Here is an 18,526-nt window from a genome sequence, read left to right as displayed (position 1 = left end):
TTAACAAAACCTAACAACAGCCATGTTTTATTTATTGCCTGTCTAATTGTTTCGGTGACTCCCACAGCTTTAGTTACACACTGGCATCTGAAAGGCTGGCGTTTGGGAGGCACTCTTCTGCTCAACTCTCCCTGACCTCCACCACACAAAGCCAAGATTTTACAGCCGCGCCAGCAGCCCGTTAGCATGTTGCTACTCCGAACCAGGAATTACCCCGATGTTTACAGTTTACATCCAAAGGAACACACAAGTATGTTCAACATGTTCTGGATGATGTGAAAGTTTGCATCATCGTGAGTCGATAGTTCATTTTTACTTCTTTACGTATAAGAATCCACGTCTGCACATGACAGCGGACCAATTTAACTCCAACTTCTGAAGCCCCGAAGCTCAGCCGATGGCGCCGGGGCTGCGGTACGTGACAGTGCTCCAAGTGGAGGATTTGAGGAAGTGCTGCACAACATGCGGTGCTTTCCATTGTTTATTTATCAGTCAGGCCTTGAGTTATGGTGCGCTTGCAGTGAGGAATTTTAGACCGGACTATGGTCGCTGCAGGCCCCTTGGCATACACTGTACTCTGAGAGGGAATCATTTATATTCTACTCCAGAGGTAACAGAAGAACATGAGATTGGGAAACAGCTCAAACACCACTCTGCTTGTGAGGCTCAAGGCACAGTAAAGTCAAGCTGTTTTTCGGGGCTTGCACAGGGTATTCGAGCAAGTTCTGCTTTTCCTCTCTAATTTTTTCATAGTTTCACCTCCATCCTGCTAATACGCTGAGTCCATACGGCTCGGTGGAGGCGTGATGGAATGCCGGCCGTGGCGCAAAAAATTTCAGTGGCAATAAAATCTGACCAGCGAAGCCGGCTGTAAGTGCTATAGGTGCCACTTCTGAAGCTCCACTCAAAAAGCCTGGGGGGCGTTTTAACCCACTGAGATAATTGCAAATGTATCCTTTGGCAAAAACATCAGCAAACTTGCCCCCTCCCTCACTCCCTTTCTTTTCCGCCCCTTCTCTCTTGGTCGGGAATTAATAAGTGCTAGCTAGCCTTGATTAAAAGGTCTCGACTGTACTGTATTGCTCACCGGTAGGCACCCCTCCCTGCGCCAGCTTTTCACATGGGTAGACCTTCATGTTAGGAGTGCTCTAATGATTCCGGAGCTCGCCATTCGAGGGCCACCCATCCATCATAGCGGTAAGGCCAGCGGCTTTATTATAATACAGAGGACAGATGTGCTCTGAGGCTATGTGGGACACAATAGAGGTCTTTCAACAGACCTATAAATACATGATCTGTCAGAGTTGCTGTCCTGAGGGCGCTCTCAGCCAGGCTCTAGCCCTGTGGTTGGCCATCACTTATGCTAAGATATGCGCCAGCCCCCGGGCTAAGGCTAAGGCTCAGTTCATTTCAGCCCCTCATCAACCACCTCATTCCACCTCCAGCTATGAGAATAAATAAGAACAAGATGAAAAAAAAGTGATTCATTATGATGGAAAGCAAAACCTTAACAAAACAAACAAATGGAGGGAGTGAAAACAAACAGTGATAGCCGACCATTGACTCATTGGCAACGCCATGTGAAACGCTGTTGCTGAAGGAACGGGGGGATTGATTCAACACGGAACAGTCTGAGGAAAGGGGTTATACACATGGGCTTTCCTGTTGTTATGTCACTAGCATGACCAGCTGCAATAACCAGCACCTGCTCTGTAGACATGTCTAACGGGTGCCTGTTTGAAGCGAGCTATTCCTCCAGTGGAATACTTTCCTAAGCATACTTTAAGTGATGCACGCTCCTCCCCTCCCCTCCCCTCCTCCTCCCGCTCCCGCTCCTCTCCTCACCTTATCTCAGGTGAGAATCTCTTTTCACCTGTGCCTCCGAGCCAAGATCAGCAATCTGGGAGTTGGGTGTGTTCTTTTGGAGATTAGTGCGGATGGAGGATGTTGCACGTTAGAATAATAAACAGGTGAACACTCTAATTCTGCATAATTCTCTATCTCGGCTCCAACTTAATGTATTAAAATCATATTCTACCTCAGGGCTGAAAACCAGCAGCAGATTATGTCCAGGGCACGGTGAGCAGAGACCCAGTGACAAATCCCAGCACTCGCACAACAATGATCACCTGGGCAGGAGGTTGCTATTTATCACGCTTTTCACTTAATCCTGACATTTAAGGGTGCGATTCGAGCCGTCTGAATAGTAAGTGTTGCTAATGCGACTGGTGATGTGGTAATGCCGTGTTTACACTGGGACACACTCGGCCGTATCCGTAAACAGCAGCGCACTGCAAACATATGTTCATGTGCGTCTTTCCTCGCTCCCGTCCCTGTGGAGACCCACTCGGAGGGCGACTCCCTGCATTCCCCTCGACGCCCGGGCCAGGTTCACAATGGCTGGTGTGTGCAGCTTTTAGATTTCAGTGCCCCTGCTTTACACACACACTCACACACACACATGCACAACAACGCCTCCTGCACCAGTCTCATCAACCTCCCAGCGCTCCCGCCCCAATTCACTCTTTCTCTTTCCACTTCTTCTACTTCTTCCCCTTCTTCTTCCCCCCCGATCTCTCTTTGCCACAGCTGCTGCCTCGTGGCCTCGCCCAAAGCCGTCAGGAGGCTTCCCAGTTCCCTCTCCTTTCCCCCCGCAGCCTAGAAGGAAAAGCAGGCAAAGGAGGAAAATAAAACTTCAGGCACACCACGCAAGGCCATCTGGGTAATCTTGTTCAAAAGGCTTGAGGTGATAGCTGCAATTTACACAGGCAAAAAAAAAAAAAAAGAAAAAAGAACAGACCTCATTTCCATACCTACCAGCCTCAAGGAGATGAAATTGAATAAACTAAGAATTAGAAAAGAATTACAGTAAAACCAATACGGAATATTCAACATTAGTTCATTTTGTCCTTGCAACATCCCCCTCCTCTCGCACACATCTTCATGTTTCTGAAGAAAGAACAGTTGGGCTGACATTAAGGTGCCATGGACGGCTAACAGACACACAGTGGCCTGAACGCTCACATGCACACGCACACACACACACCAACACACACACCAACACAGCTCAAATACACGTGCAGACACACACACAGCCAAGGGGGGAAACAATATTTGTGATGAAAGCAAATCAAACTGAAATCCAACATGTTAAAGTCAAGTTGATTAGTGTGAAAATGTAAAAGCATCTTCAACTGGCATATCCCACAGTCATAAAGATATGTTAATTTGCAACTTAATGGCTGAAAGCATAATTTTGCTTATATAAACCTTGAACCGCGCTGCATTTCTGAAATGTGCCTTAATTTAATGAAGTAAACACCACCACAAAACAATAAATGCCCCAATTAAAGAACAGCCATGAAGAGAAGTGTCTATTTCCCATTTTGCCCCTGCAGACATATGTACCCAAGCGTGTCTGCGCTCTTTTACACACACACACACGCAGAAGCATATGCATCGCGCGCGGCTCATAAACATCATGCCTTCGCGTTTCCCATTAGCATATGTGCCGCGTTGCTTGAGATGTAGGTTATCTGGTGTGAGATCCGGGCGGCTACATGCTCACGCCAATGCGTGTGTGAGTGTCTGCGGTACATACGAGCGTGTGTGCGTGTGTGTGTGTGTATGCTTCTCTATGAAGGGATTGTATTGAAGCTTATGTTTGCGATGACACAACGTTACGCTGTAATTGCAACATAAAGCAGTCAGCGTTACTATTCATAAACAAATGCATGTTATCTGAACATATTGTGGATTATAGAGAGGATGTGCCATCTTTTATTCTTCCTTCCTTCCTTGCCTGCCCCTGTGTCTGTATGTCATCTGGCCTGCTTCGCACCCCTGGGGGGCATTTCCCATCAGGCTCGCTGTGCTCCAATGTGTCCCGACAGACCTGATGTGATCTGAGTGGCTGACGGGTTTGTCCCTGCTGCCCGCTGTCTTTTCTCTTCCCCGCTTTACTCACACACACACACACACACACACACACACACACACACACACACACACACACACACACACACACACACACACACACACACACACACGCACACACACACGCACACACACACACACACACACACACACACACACACACATGTGCACAAGAAACAGTCGACCTGATGCAGGATAACTGGAGTTTGCGCCTCCTGTGCAATCCACGCGTAATTATCCCTTTGCATGTGTGCGTCCACTAAAAGGAATAGAGCGCACGACACGAGACCTGAAACCTTGGAGTTTGGGTTTTACCCCGGACAATCCAAGTGTGGAACGTGTTTACGCGCTTCACTTCTACTTTTAGCATCCATTTGTATGAGTGCATAAATGTGAACGTTCAATTATGAAGCCCCGCTGGAGAGAAACAATGCCCTCTTGGTTCAGTAGCCATCTCACGCACACACACACACACATAGGCACACAGGAGCCCGGGGGGATGCAGGAAGAGTGGGGGTTGGATACTGTGAGACTAGGGCATCAAACTGGGGCTTAGAAACAGAGCTATACCAACTGGAACCCTCTACCTACAGGGTGTGCATGAGTCTATGCTTGCGTCTGCTCGTGTCCTTAACACAAGCTCACACATATGGAGGAAGCGAGTGTCATACTGAGGAAGGGAGAATGCCGCATGGGGGGGGGGGGGGGGGGGGGGGGCTGTGTGTATGTGTGTCTGAATATAATCTAATTGCTTACTAGCGGAGGACAAAATTGTTTTGCCTGCAGGTGTAAGTATGGGAGGTGCTGATGAGAACTGGTCTGATATCTCAATCCACCAATCAGCCATCCAGGGCCACCTCACAGTCTACCTCCTAAGTCCATGTGCTTTATATGTGTGAGCAGAACCCTTCTCTGTTAAAGTTTCCACTGAACCACAACAGTAACCAGGAGAATCGGGCTTTTAGCCTTTAATTAAAAAAAAAGATCAGGGGATTTTTATTGATATTTCCTGAAGACTTCGGGCAGGGAGCTATAACGCCCTAAGTCCTCCGTAATGTTTTTCTGATCAATGATGAAGCATCTTAGTGAGGATCACAGCTCACCTCAAGGTGCTCCTCACGAGCTACTCTGTCTTGTGGCGAAGATGAACCACAACGTGGAGGAAATGGCTTCAGAAAAGGCTCAGGGAGGCTGGTGACGGAGCAGCGCTATTACGCCGCTTGTGTCCAGTCAAGCAGCGCGGCCCCGGCGTCGGCTCGAACTCGGGGTAAAGGTTCAACCAGACAGGTGCTTTCTATCACTAATTTGCTCTCAGTGACTATTGCAGGCGTGATGGATGGCTTGCTTAGTTCTGCCGTGGCGCTCAAACTTTTTCCACATGAATAATACTGCGGCGCTTTAAGATGACACATAAGGTTGGTTGTTTCTGACATGATGTTTTGACACTGTCAACTCGGAAAATTCTTCCTTCAAGAGCCAAAGGACATAGCCGCCATTTTTTTTGGGGGGGGGGATAGGGGCCCGGGCAGGTCAGGAGTCACTCCAGTCATGTGACGACCCCAGGGGTTTTTGTAGGAGTGACAGGGGGACCGAGAAGCAGAGCTGCGGTGTAGCTGCAAGCCCACGGGTGAAAAGGAGGTCAGTGGCCACAGGAAGCGGTGCTAAAGTGCCCAGAGCTGCTGTCCTTAATGAGAGCGCATTCCCTGGGGAGCATATCCCAGCGACTGCCACATGAAAAACTCCAATCTATATAGAGTGCCTCGGGCACAGGAGAGCAGCCATTTTCATGGTCCATTCCCTGAGCCAGAAGCCATCTTGTGAGGTAAACAAACCCATGTACAAAGATGTGCACCTTGGTCCAGGAACATTCCTGCTGTGCTAAGTGCTCGTCTCAGCATTTGTCTGTGCTGGAAGATCCTCACTGGTGGCATCTCGACAGAGGCCTCCTCAGCAGCATCGCTAATTGATTTATTAATAAGGTTTGTCCGCTGCTGAGGAGCGGAGGGCAATCAAACCAGGAACCCTATAGGGCGAGCGGGAGAAATACATTTGAAAATAAACTTTGAGTAACTCATTAGATTAAGAAAATTATAAGAATAATAACCCTGAGCGGCGCCCGGGGAGGGAAATCTCATTAACAGGTTTTTCGATTCCTCCTTTCAATACATTTGTTAAAAGTGCCAGGGAGTGTTCAATTATCACCCGCCCTCTCACCTCCGAGACGCAGGGTGACAAGAAACCCCGGAGAAACCTGCGGGGCCGGGGAGGGCCATGCAAACAGGAGCGTGCACGTCTACTGTAGGCGCACATGCACACATGGTTTCACTCCCCCCCCCCCCCCCCCCCCCCCCCCCCCCCCCCCCGTGAGTAATGGCTTTTCTGACCATTTGTTTAATGCTGTCAACAAACAACAGGGCTGGGCAGATTCGGAGGCCATGCAATCCCTCTCCTGAATAAGCATGACACACGCGTATATCCTTACAGTTGAATACATGTTCAAATCGTCCAACTCCCAAACATGAGTCTTTTTAAAGTGCAGCCCACAATCTTATGAGCTGTTTTCATCCAGCTGTGTTTCATAATAGCAACCAAGAGCCCCACCTCTGGTTCCTTTCTTTCATGTGTTTCCAATCTCCTTATTGGCCTTCAGGCTACATCCTTCAGGCTGAGGTTTTGAAGGCTATATTTGCTCTGGAACCACTTACCGTGCCCTCCTTCTTTTCCAGACTAGGCCGAGCGCCTCAGGGCAGCGGGGCCCGGCACACCTGGAGTGCTGCATCTCCACCCTGCCCGGCCCCTCTCTGGCGGTAGTCACCAACAATGCGCAACACTGATTTACCTACCTCCAGATAGAGCAGCGGCTTGAAAGACATCGCCACCTGGAGATCAAGGTGTGTGGTAGAGAAAATGTATTTAAAGAATAGGCGGGTAAGCAAGCGTTAAGACAATGCTTCTGAGTATTTGCATGTACGAGTCGGATGAAGGGGAAGTTAAAGAGTATGCTCTAAGTGCACACGGTACTGTTTCCATGTTTATTTCTGGTACCAACTGGCTAACAGTTAGCGACACTTGAGCGACACCTGGAGCTAACACTTCTTGCCAGCTAATATTACTTAAAATAAGCTTTAAGAGCCATGCAAAGAAGGCGTAAAATGGACTTGTAATAAGTAAGATGGCTAATTAAAAAGTCTTAAGTTGCACCATCTGTAGTTAGTCTGCGCCGAGGTGCCAAATCGGAATATTTTGCACAGGCTAAAGCTATTTATATTGTAGCAGGGAATCCGAGGAATTTAAACATGTTTGATAATTTATGATATATGAAATAATGCAACTTTTTTTGAGTGTTCCAGATGTTTTTTATGTGTGTGAGGCTGCTGGGAAGCTGAAGACACTGTATGTAGTTAATCTTGAGGATGTGAGCATCTAAAAAAAGGACAAATCAAGCGTTCTTGTCCTCAGGTAGGACTTGAATGGCGACATATAAATGCAAAGCATATTAAAGCTGCAGGAGGAATGCTCCCGTGTAATAGAATGTGATTAAAACATATCGTGGACAGATGTATAGTCACTATTTTGTCGTATTTGCACGCACTGAATATATCCACCTCTATGCAAAATGGTAGAATGATTTGCAGACAGGTAAAAATATTTTCAAGCAGACTCGCTGGAGGAAAGACAGGTGTCATTTCTCTTTTAGCCCTCTAGCATCAACCCCAGCATTATGCGCCTCGGTTTCTTTGTTGCAGGTGTTGAAAAGGCAGCTTTGCTTTATTTCACATCGAGTGGATATAAAAATGTCATGTGGCAGGACAGAGGAAACGGGCCTCAAAAACAGACGTTCATCTGAGCAACAAGAGCACGAGAAGCTGTAACAAGCAAAACTATCCAAGTACGAGGTGATAGTCACAGCAGAGTCAAAGCAGCCTCTTCTGCCTATAAGGAAGAAGACTCTAGTTTTATACCGGTGCATTCGACATGTTGGGGAAGGAAAAACATAACTATTACTAATAACCCTGCTTATGGCTCGGTTTTATTCAAGCGTTCCAATAACCCTGTGGCAAAACGTCAGTGAGCCAGTACAAACAGGACACTGAGACTGGATTCAGCCATCATTGATTATATTATATAAACGTTTCCTTTTCCTACTCTGACATGTTAGAATAGAAAAGGCAAACAGTGTAATGCCCTTTACGCCTGTAGAAAATAACTATAACTATGGAATAGGTCTGGTGGTAACATGTTTTCATAACATGAAAAAAATGTTTGTGTGTTTGTACATAGTCATTTCCTCCCCAGCTGAAATCCAGGGTTCTAAAGTATAGTAAAGTAGAAGTGAACGACACTGCTGAAATGAGTAATGGTGCATTCATAATAGAATGTAGAGCAGAAAAAAATGCAGGCGCACACATACACTCACACACATGCACAGTCAAAGTTTTAGTGCTTAGTTTTGATTTAGCTCTTCATTAGCCACAGGGCCCAACTCCGGTTAGCTCCAGTATTAGGCTCAATTAGAACAAGATCCAATTAGAGGGCTCCTTTCCCCTGGGGCAAGGAGAGGCAGGAAATGGAGACTGAGAAATGTATAAGTCGACAACATGCGGACACAGCCAACATAAACAAACTTACTTTGTTGATCTCTGCTGTTGCTACGCAGGAGTCCTCTGGGAGTTAAAGCCCTGCTAGTCTAAGCTATGAGATAAAACAAAATAAAAAAAAAGCCCCGCAGCAAAACATGAACTCTGTGAACACAAGGGCTCCGACACCATGAAGGGAACGTCTGGGCCCAGAAAATGAAAAGCCCACAGGCGTTTTCCATTTACAGCTAAAAATCCAGCACTAGCTTCTAGCCAGGGTTAGTATCAGACTCTCAAAATGAACACTTACACTACGGGGGGAACAAATGAGTAGCTTTCTATTGTCGCTCTATTAAATCTGTCGGTTAATAGACATATACCTTACTACTGACAGAAATCAATAATGAACAATAAGATAAAGGGCAGGAGAGAACAGAGGAATAGGACGAGAGCTGCATTACTGGGGAAAGAGGGGAAATGAAAAGAAAGACAAAGATCCAGGTGTGTAGTTCTAAGCTGAGCATTTCTGGCCTATTTGTATGGTTCGAGGTGGCGATGGCGGCAATGTTGTGTGAGCTGTTGGGGCTTGCCCTTGCCTCAGGCCCGGAGTGTTCCTCCCCCAGGCGGCGTGCGAGGGAAATGGTGTGTGGTGCGAGGGTAAACCTTGACCTGGCTGCCAGGAGGCGGCACACGGAATGAAATGAGCACAAACAAAGGGGAGAGAGGGGGAGAGAGAGGGAGAGAGAGGGAGAGGGGGGGCGGGTAGCAGCGGAGGAGGTATGTGGTTTTGCTTTTACGACTTACACCTGTTTCTGTTGCCTGAGAGTCCGTGCGAAGGGACGCATGGCGCACGCGCGTAGCACGGGGCGCGCGCGCCCGGCGCTCAGGTGCTGTGGGTGGCACATCCTGGTACCCGGCGACGACGGAATGCGAAATGTCGCGGCTCCCTTCATGCTCTGCCAAGTTGTGTTCGAGGGAAATATGGAAATCCCATTATGTCACATGCCTGACTTGGCCCCACAAACTCCCAAAGTCGTTTGTGAAATTGGGCTCCGATCATAATGAGTTGCTAAGTGGGCTTGGCTGCGCGAATCTGCAGAGGATGTATCCGTTGAAGGTGCAGCTGTGGATCAGCCCCGATTCAAAGTTTACTTACAAGCAGCTCAACCTGGCAACCTAAAGTTACAGATCTATTATAGTGAACGTCACCTGATTGTGCTTGCAGAAGGTGTTCGACGACAGTGTGCTCATCTCTATCCGGTGAGGATTAAATAAATGTAAAAAGGTATAATCTCTGTAAAGCAGCGTGTTGACAGAAGTGTGTACACCATAACACCCTTCTTACCTGCGAAAGGCACAGTGAAATCCATTACATACTTTAGAGACGACTCATGAATGGAATAATTAGCACAGCATGCTTTCCGCCTGGCTGGAAGTCTCTCTCGATAATGAACAAAGGAAAGGAAATTAGCTTTTGTCTCATAAAGTCACAACTTCAAAGATCCCTGCCATTGCATTAATACAGCCATAGCCTGCAGCATGGGAGAGAATAAAATAAGCACTCTCACTCAGACCCCATTCCTATCAAGGTCTTTCTCAGGACAAATACCAGGAGCCGGGCTCTTATAGACCACACACACTAGACTCCATCAGTGAGGGGAATTAGGGTATGCAAATTCACCGCGGCAATAAAACCGCCCGCGCATTCTGACAGGCATGGTTTCCACTGGTCACACGTGTTTCCAGGTGTAGAGATATGTCTACGTGCCCCCCCTCCGTGCAGCTGGACGTGCAGTTAATCACGTCAGGTCGGCACCGGGGCCTTGGGGTTCCCAGCTGTGGCCCGGGCGACCTGCGATGGCCCGTCGCGCCTAACTGCCGCTGCCGTCAGCTGCCCTCGGGAGCGTGAGTGGCGCCCGGATCTGGTGCCGGGTCGCGCGGCCCGGCACCGCTGCGTTTACGACACATTAATAAAAAAAAAAAGGCCCGAAATATTAAAAAAAAAGCTGAGGCGACTGGCGGTGACGGACGCAGGGGAGATGGGAGGCAAACGCAACGTCATGGGGCGGTTTTTCAAAATAAGAGTAAAATATTTGTGTCACATATTAGAATCCTACACGGCTGCGCAACGACTAGCTCCACTTGCTAATCGAGCCATCAGCAGCAGCGGCGGCGGCAGCGGCGTCCCAGCAGCCGTTATCGCCGCTGTCTCCGGGGCGACGGGAAGCTGCGCCGGGGACCGGGGCGAGCGTCGTCCAAGGCCTATCTGCTCCTTTATCTGCCAGGATCAGTTGTTAGCGCTGGCAGTCCTCCTGCCCCGTCCTCTGGAGAGAGGTGGCTCTCAGCTGGAGAGAGGTGCCAGAGGCGACGCACCGTCTCCATTGTGTGGAGAGACACACGGAGGACTTGAGAGACTCAGTGCAGGTGCAGCGAGGAAGAGTGAGAGGGAACACACCTGAGGGGGTGTTGTTGTGTTGTTGTTTTTTTTGTCAGGCGCATTATTTATTTATTTATTTGAGGAGCCTTTTTAGTGTAGGGACATTTCTTGTTCTGCAGGACAGTCCTACTGTACCAGAGGTGATGAAGGGCCCTCGGGATGCCAGACCACAAATCCCCGCACGCCACCGACGCCGCCAAGCTCTGGGATCGGCCTCCTCCGAGCGTGAGGTCACATCCGTCACCCGAGTCGCCGGTCGGACAGGACACAACGAGCCGGAGCCCATAACCTCACCTCAGACCGGGCGGCTTGCTGTGAAAGTGATCCCTTCGCTAACTGTTTGTTTAAAAGCTGACAGGCTACAAGAGTCTCGGTGACAGCATCTATTCATCTCAGGGTGTCGGGTGGAGAGGAAGAGGGCACGAGGGAGGGATAACGAAAGCAGGATAAAGGAGGCGGCTGAAGGGAAAGTGCAGCAGAGGGTAAACGGGAGACTTGGGCACTGTAACAATAGGCGAGGTGTACCTTCAGCTTTGAAACATCTTCAGATCATCCTGGTAGCAATTTCAGAAATCCATCTGGAGAGTGACTGAACGAGTGCTGATGTTTTCATCACTTTGGTTTTAATTATATGTCTCACTCAGCACAGTCTTCCTTCTACTCGGCTAATTTAGATTGAGATCCTTCCAGGCTTTCCCCTATCTTTCATTTCCCTCCCCTCACTCTCTCCTCTCTGCATCCCATCAGCCCCTTTGTAGAAAAAAAAAAAAGAGGAAGGGAAAAAAAAAAACCTTCATGTCTGTGACTTTCTTGCCCTCCAGCATATGAAGCCCTCTTTTATTTTGATCATCGCAGCACAATGGATTCATGCCATTCTGGCAACTTTATTCAGTATCAGCCCAAATTTACATACTGCTTAACAAGTTTGTGCGTGACTGTTGATGCCTCTGATCAAAGTGCTTTTGGAAATCTTTCTCATCTGATTTTTTCCCCGTCCTTCATTTCGAATGCATGCTGCAGACAGGCATCTTTAACTCACAGGCAAAGAAAGGTAACCTTAGTGCTGCACAAGCCCAAATGTCATCCAACAAGGAGGGCTCATGTCCCGGGGATAAAGATAATGTAATCTAAGCAGTATACAGTGTGACTGTGTGTCTCTCGGTGTGTGTATCCTCGTCGGCCTTGGTGTTTGTTAGAGGCTTGGGTTTGGGGGCGGAGGGAGACGGGGGATGACAAAAGTCAAAGCAGTCATGTGTCATTTTCGGTGCTGAGGGGCTGGGACCTGCCTCCAGGGCTGTCCTCTCTGTCAGACGCACTCACATATCTGCGCTCAACTCTCTCGCTGTCTCTTTTCTTTTGCCGTCTCCCTCCTTCCCTCTCATCTTTATCTAATCCGCGCACATATATGCAGCTGCATGTTTGTGCACTGACACATGCAACAAATACATGCTTGATCGTGTTTAACTACTACTATCACCATTAGCCTATAGCGGAGATATTAGCTCGAGATATACAGCACGCATTGGCTCATCTCATAGGTCTAAGTAGTTACCTATCCTACCGCAGTGGGAGGGCACATTACCATGAGTCAGAAGACATGTTTGACAATGATCAACTTGTAAATCAAGAAATCCCAGGCCACACCATGAACCAGTGGCCCATAAAATCCCCATGGGGACCGAAGGGGAGGCTGCACGAGACCGTCGCAAGCCACTACAGGAGCACAGAAGACGCAGCACATCCGTAAAAAATACATCGCTGCCAGAGCAAACAACACAATTGAAGCCATTAAATAACCGAGAAAGAAAAATGGATTCAAAAATACAATAAAAAAAACAACAGAGGGTGTGGGTGGAAAGAGAGGAATCGTGGGAATGCAAGATTGCACCTCCCCCAGGCAATCGAATTATCCTATGGGCCGATGGTTCCTCCTTATGCGTCGGCTGACATTTTCCTGTAACCCCATCCCCAGTAATGCTATGTGATGTGTGTGACTGGCTTCTGCCATGGCCCTGAGAGGCCACGGAGCCTCGAGGCCACTTGCTTCGGGCCTGCAGCATCCTGGGAATTGCTTATTTTCACTATGCCCGCTCCTCTCTGCCCGTCTTTCTTTGTCTCACCTTTCCCTGTTCCTCTATAGGGCCCAGTGGTGTCTACTTTCAATTAGAGGAGGATGCTCTTGTATTCTTCAGCGAGACAAAGCCCCCGACAGCTGACACTTGAAGGGTAACTCAAAACCATGTGTTTAGTCTCTTCCCACAAACTGTTGGTACGCCAGCACCTTTCAGAGGACACAAAGGTAAACCACAACGGAATATCAGAGCAGACTCTGGTCCACAACTGCGTGCGTTGGTCTGTCAGGTGACGATAAGAGCGGAGGGAGCGTTTTTAGAAGAGAACAGTTGAAAATCAGGATGTGCTGCGTGTTATGCATGTGTGCATGAGCGAGAGAGGGGGAGAGAGAGGAATGAGATTTAAGGACACCAAAGATGAGATGTGTGATATGAGATAATAGAATGATACTCAAAATGTCTCCCTGGAGCTATGAGTTTAAAGAGAAAAGTAAATGAGAACATATTTTGATTGCTTATGGATATGTAAGCCAGCACACCAATATGCCCGAACTTTCCTTCCCACTGCAAAACCCCCGAAGGGCACAAGAGGAGGCAGGCCAATCCAATATACTCAAACAGTGTTTGTGTGCAACTGTTGACATGTGACAAGCAGAAAAGGGACAGTGTTGAGAGCGTAGCCTTTTATGACCCAACACACTTTGACAGCTTGGCCATCGCTCGGGGACACAAGCAATGTTGCTTTTTCATCTGACAATTTTAAGCAAAACAACTCTCTCCTGATGGAATCAATTGTTCAAAGCCTCCGTGGCCGCGTGTTAAAGCACAAAGACGAAAACACATCAGTGCCCCCATAGATCCTGCGGCCTGTTAGCTGGTGGAGCCATACTGTCAGTGTGTAGGACCAAAAAAGTGAGATGAAAGTGTAGGCAACGCGGTGGCGGCGGTCCTTTTATGCAACACTGCCCTCTGCTGGCGGACGGTGACAACACCTCGTGTTACTCACAAAAGGAGCGAGACAATCTTAACGGAGGACCAGTGTAACCTTAGTTCCCAGGAGAGGCGAGCGTGTGCGCGTGTCTATCCTTGAAGCTTTTGCCTCGTTTGGACCCGAGGACATTCTGCGCTCACAAATTTCAGACGTCCCGAGAGAGGCCTAATTTGAAGCATGGCCACAGGGTGGCACATTAGAATGACAAAAATGTAGATCCTCAAAGAGAAATCTGCCTGTGCCTTGGAAATCTGCTACAGAGGCAAACACTTGATGATGGTTGGGAAAAAAAAAAAAAAAGGCTCTGCCCATTGATGTCGGATACAACCAAATGCTTAAATCGGTTGTGAACACGTGGAATGTTTTTCCCCAGTATTTGTTCTAAATTCACAGCAACATGAGAACACACTTCGCCTAAAGTGTACGTGCATGACAGATCAAGAGAAAGAGAGATGGAGGCACTATTTTAAAAAAATCTGTTGTGCGCTTATATTAATAGTGTTCGCTGTGTGTATGTGCTGGGCTGTGTGTGTGCATACAAACTGTGCACTCAGTCGACAGCCCGCAGCACTGTGCATACTTGCTTGGAGAGTACATGTCCTCGGGCCTCGTTCCTCCGTCGATGACCTCTGGTGAAGCCATTATTTTCTGCATTAATGATGAGCAGCAGCTAGCGATGAGAGAGATGGACTTTGTCCTGAGGCGCTGTAGCACTGATTATGGGCAACAATGCCAGAAAAAATAATAATAATAAAAAAAAGGCCTCTTCCCACAAGCAGTTCAAAAGACAAGGAGTCTAGTAGCAGCAGAGAAAAGCTGCTCTTGCTCTACTCAGAAGATGCTTCAGATAGCCTCTGCAGCTGGAGGATTACACAGAATAAATATTAAAGATTAACTATGGCTTTTGTCATCCACTAGATTTGCACCTGGCTGCCAACAAATCTGTCTGTAGCATCCAAGCCTATCAAATTCAAACCCGAAATACATGAGTATGAGGCAACAAGTGTATGGGTAAAATTGATGTAACAAACCAAATCAGATTAAGCTTCTATAATTTAGGACATAATATATCATAGGTAATGTTGGAGGCTTAATTGATCCTCCGACATCAGTCTAACAAGCAGCCTCTAAGACTGAAACAAGACAAATTGCATACAAAGTGCAATTGCTCTAGTCAAGGCAGCCAGGGCACCCACTCAGGAAATCCTGGCTTGGGGAGATGACTCTAAATGAAGGACTTTACCATTCACCATTATGTCTTTGGTGAGAGTCAGAGGGAACCCCTGGGGCTCTGCAGCACAGCAAGGCACAACTTTTCAAAGGGCTCCAGATTAAAGTCACTGAAAGTTCCCACTGGGGTCTGGGGCCAGGATCCCATTAAGCAGCCCTACCACACCGCCGGCCATAATTGTGTCGTTGAGAATTCAGAGCAGCGGTTGCTTGATAAGCGAATTTAGGGTGAAATAAAAAAGCAGAGGCAAAAAGGGGTCTTGTTGGGCCACCATTAGACACTTCATTCACTCATCGCTAATTTGTTTTAAATGACTGTGGGAGAGGTGAGTACTTTATAAAGCAATCCCAGCTACCTTTTTCCTCCCCCGTTTCCAGGTCTGTGTGACAGAATGCTGATAAATGAAAAACACTGCACTTTATAGCCTCGCTCGGCACTGCCGCTAGTGTCGTTTTAAACTGTAGTTATCTTTATCGCAGTACTTGCTTTGCAGAAGGATAATCAATGGGAGTAGGTACAGTCATTTTTATGCTCCTTTCAAAGTGTCCCTTATTGCATCTTAAAGAAGGTACTGACTGCATTGCTGGACGATTTAGTCATAGCCAAATAAGTATTTAAAAACTGTTTAAAACCAATTTTACAGCAAACAAACATGTTACAAACAACATGTTTATTGAGTATTTAGACTCCTTATCATAATGAACTTTTAATTTTACTTCAAGCTTTGTTGAAAAGCCATTTGGTGAATGATATAAAAAAAACAACAACATCCCGTTAGCTGAGTGAACAATTAAACCATGACTTGAAATCAGTGTGTGCTGTTACAGATCGGTCAACTACACAGCTGGTTGCAAAACCAAGAGATGTCTGCAAACATTTAACTGATCTCAAGTTATGATTCAGCTCTTCACAATGAAATAATTGAGAGCAAACCCTTTGAAACATACTAATATTTGCCATTATTATCCAAGTGCAATAAAGATTGAGTCTTAGTTAACTGCTTCAGGTGGATTTTTTCTGCTTCTTCTTTTCTGCCTCTTCCTCCTTTTCCTTCTCTATCTCAGCCACCAGGGTCTCAATTTCCTTGGATTCCAAAATCTGCAAACAGACAAGACACTTGAGCATAATCATTAAAACGTAGATCAAAAATAAATAAAATAATTTGCAGCCAATTACCTTCAGTGGCTGATTCCGTCTGATAACAGCAAGTTCAATATTTTTTCCTCCTGATTGGACAACCTGTCCCGAAACACCACAAGAAAAGTTAAGTCTGCATATATTAAATAATGCTCCTTCCTACCAAGAGCCGCATTATGTTGCTGAAATGCAAAGTATAAACATCATTAACACAAAGCACACCAAAAAATAAAAAAAATATTTAATAAGTGAATTCTGTTATTTTGCCAGTTAGGGTTAAGGAATCATAAAAAAATGGTATAAAAAAACTGATTATACTTTACACCTGGCAGCAGTCAATGCCCTCTGATAATCTACTTACCAAACTATTAAAATTACTTTTTTTAAAGTAATATCTATATGACAGCAGGATAACCTTGTAACCTGGGTTGGAAAGCATTCAGTTTTAAAATATGCGCCTAAGCTAGAACAAAGACCACGTGAACTTACCTCAAGCAAAGCCTTGATAGCCAACTTAATTGCCTCATTGTCCCCAGTGATGGCCTCATCTGTGTAATTCTTCTCCAAGAACTCCCTCACAGTTTTTGCACTGCGGCCAATTGCGTTTGCCTGATTTACCCCCCCACATAAATAAAACAGTGTTTTTTTGATAGTTTCATATTATCAGTGTATTTTTTCGCAAATGTAAGGAAATAAATTATAATAGAAAAAGAAACCTCACTGACCTTCCAGGCATGGTAGGTACCTGATGGATCCGTCTGATACAGCCTGGGAGTTCCATCGTAGTCAAAGCCAACAATTAACGCAGAGATGCCAAAAGGCCTACGACCATTGCTTTGAGTGTAGCGCTACACATACGCAACCAAGACACAGATTGATCTAAGTAGTCATTCACAAAGGTTTAAACGTGGAGGAGAAAGATTTATATTGATGAAGACATAGATTGTGACAATTTGAAGTACCTGTTTGAGAGTAGCAATGTAGCGTGTGATGTATTCCACTGTGACAGGGTCCTCAACAGTTAGCCTGTGACTCTGGCACTCAACGCGAGCTCGGTTTATCACGATACGGGCATCTGCTGTCAGACCTTTAGAATATTGAAAGGCATTAGAATGAAAATTGAAAGACTACGTCTATAGTGATGTAGAGTGCTTCAGAAATACTCTTCAGAGTGACAACGTGACAACAAATACCAGGTACTGACAGACACTGTGTTGTTTAATGTACCTGCAAATGCCATGCAGACATGCTCATCCAGGGCACATATCTTGCGAACAGTCCTTTCCTCCTGCAACTTTGCCACGGATTTCTTTTCAACACCAAGGACAACAATGTCTTTACCTCTGATTCCAACCTATGCAGAAGAGAAAAAACCCAAAATGATTAGATTTTAAAGTTTCTTTCGGTGGAGTATGGCTGCCTGTGTTACTGGATTAAGATACGTTTATATTGCTTTGAACATAAAATGCAGGACATTTTACATTTACCCATTTTACAGGAAAAACAGGATTCATCTGCACGTAATCGTGCAGAGGTTAGCGGAAATAAATTCTGTTTCAATAAAGTACAGCTAATGTTACTTAGACGATATCAGCACAATGAAACTGAAACTATATCGGAGTGACACAGCTACAAAATGCTTGTTCATGACATAGCTGCATTTAAATTGATTAGTAAACATTTCTTACATGTCAAAATTAAAAGGTCATTAGTTTAAAACGATTATGAAAATCTGAACACTTGAAAGAAATGATTATGGTAAATAACAAAATAACCTAAAGCAAACTACACAGAAAATGCCTGCTAGTCGCTAGCTTAGCCTTTTGCTAATGTTAGCATTAGTTTCATTAAACACTTACCGCTGTGGAACCCTTCTTTACAGCTTCTTGTGCATACTCCACTTGAAAAAGATGACCATCGGGAGAAAAGACAGTAATAGCTCTGTCATATCTCGCCGCCATTGCGATGCAACACAAGTACGATCACAATAAAGACTGAGGTTTCCACCAAGTGATTCAGCTAGTTAGCCAGAAGCGAATCCGTCCGCGAAGCTGCCGTGTGCTGAAAACAGCGCATGCGCATGACCCTTGAACTGAGGCGATACCAAGAATAGGGTTCTCCAAAACTAACCGCGTCCCCCTTTTT

The 18,526-nt window shown here is 46.3% G+C and overlaps 1 protein-coding gene across 1 annotated transcript; it reads right to left on the bottom strand.

The window, feature by feature from the left end:
* Nucleotides 1-15,899: 15,899 nt before the first annotated feature.
* psma8 (proteasome 20S subunit alpha 8) lies at nt 15,900-18,462 on the bottom strand. The gene is made up of 7 exons (XM_029131500.3): nt 18,241-18,462; nt 17,609-17,735; nt 17,344-17,468; nt 17,107-17,229; nt 16,871-16,990; nt 16,421-16,483; nt 15,900-16,342 (listed from the first exon to the last, which is right to left on the bottom strand). Exons 1-7 carry the CDS (start codon nt 18,340-18,342, stop codon nt 16,247-16,249), a joined length of 756 nt encoding a protein of 251 aa, XP_028987333.1. The 5' UTR covers nt 18,343-18,462; the 3' UTR covers nt 15,900-16,246.
* Between the last annotated feature and the right edge of the window lie 64 nt (nt 18,463-18,526).

The sequence above is a fragment of the Betta splendens genome, chromosome 17, assembly GCF_900634795.4.
Source record: "Betta splendens chromosome 17, fBetSpl5.4, whole genome shotgun sequence".
In the NCBI taxonomy this organism is placed as follows: domain Eukaryota; kingdom Metazoa; phylum Chordata; class Actinopteri; order Anabantiformes; family Osphronemidae; genus Betta; species Betta splendens.
This window is presented reverse-complemented; position numbering and strand designations above follow the sequence as displayed.

Excerpts from the sequence above, each read along its gene's own strand:
- psma8 (XM_029131500.3), bottom strand. The coding sequence starts at position 18,342 with ATGGCGGCGAGATATGACAGAGCTATTACTGTCTTTTCTCCCGATGGT. Across the intron at positions 17,736-18,240 it reads TAAAGAAGGGTTCCACAGCG|GTTGGAATCAGAGGTAAAGA; the intron begins GTAAGTGTTTAA and ends TCTTCTGCATAG. Across the intron at positions 16,991-17,106 it reads GTACCTACCATGCCTGGAAG|GCAAACGCAATTGGCCGCAG; the intron begins GTCAGTGAGGTT and ends GGGGTAAATCAG.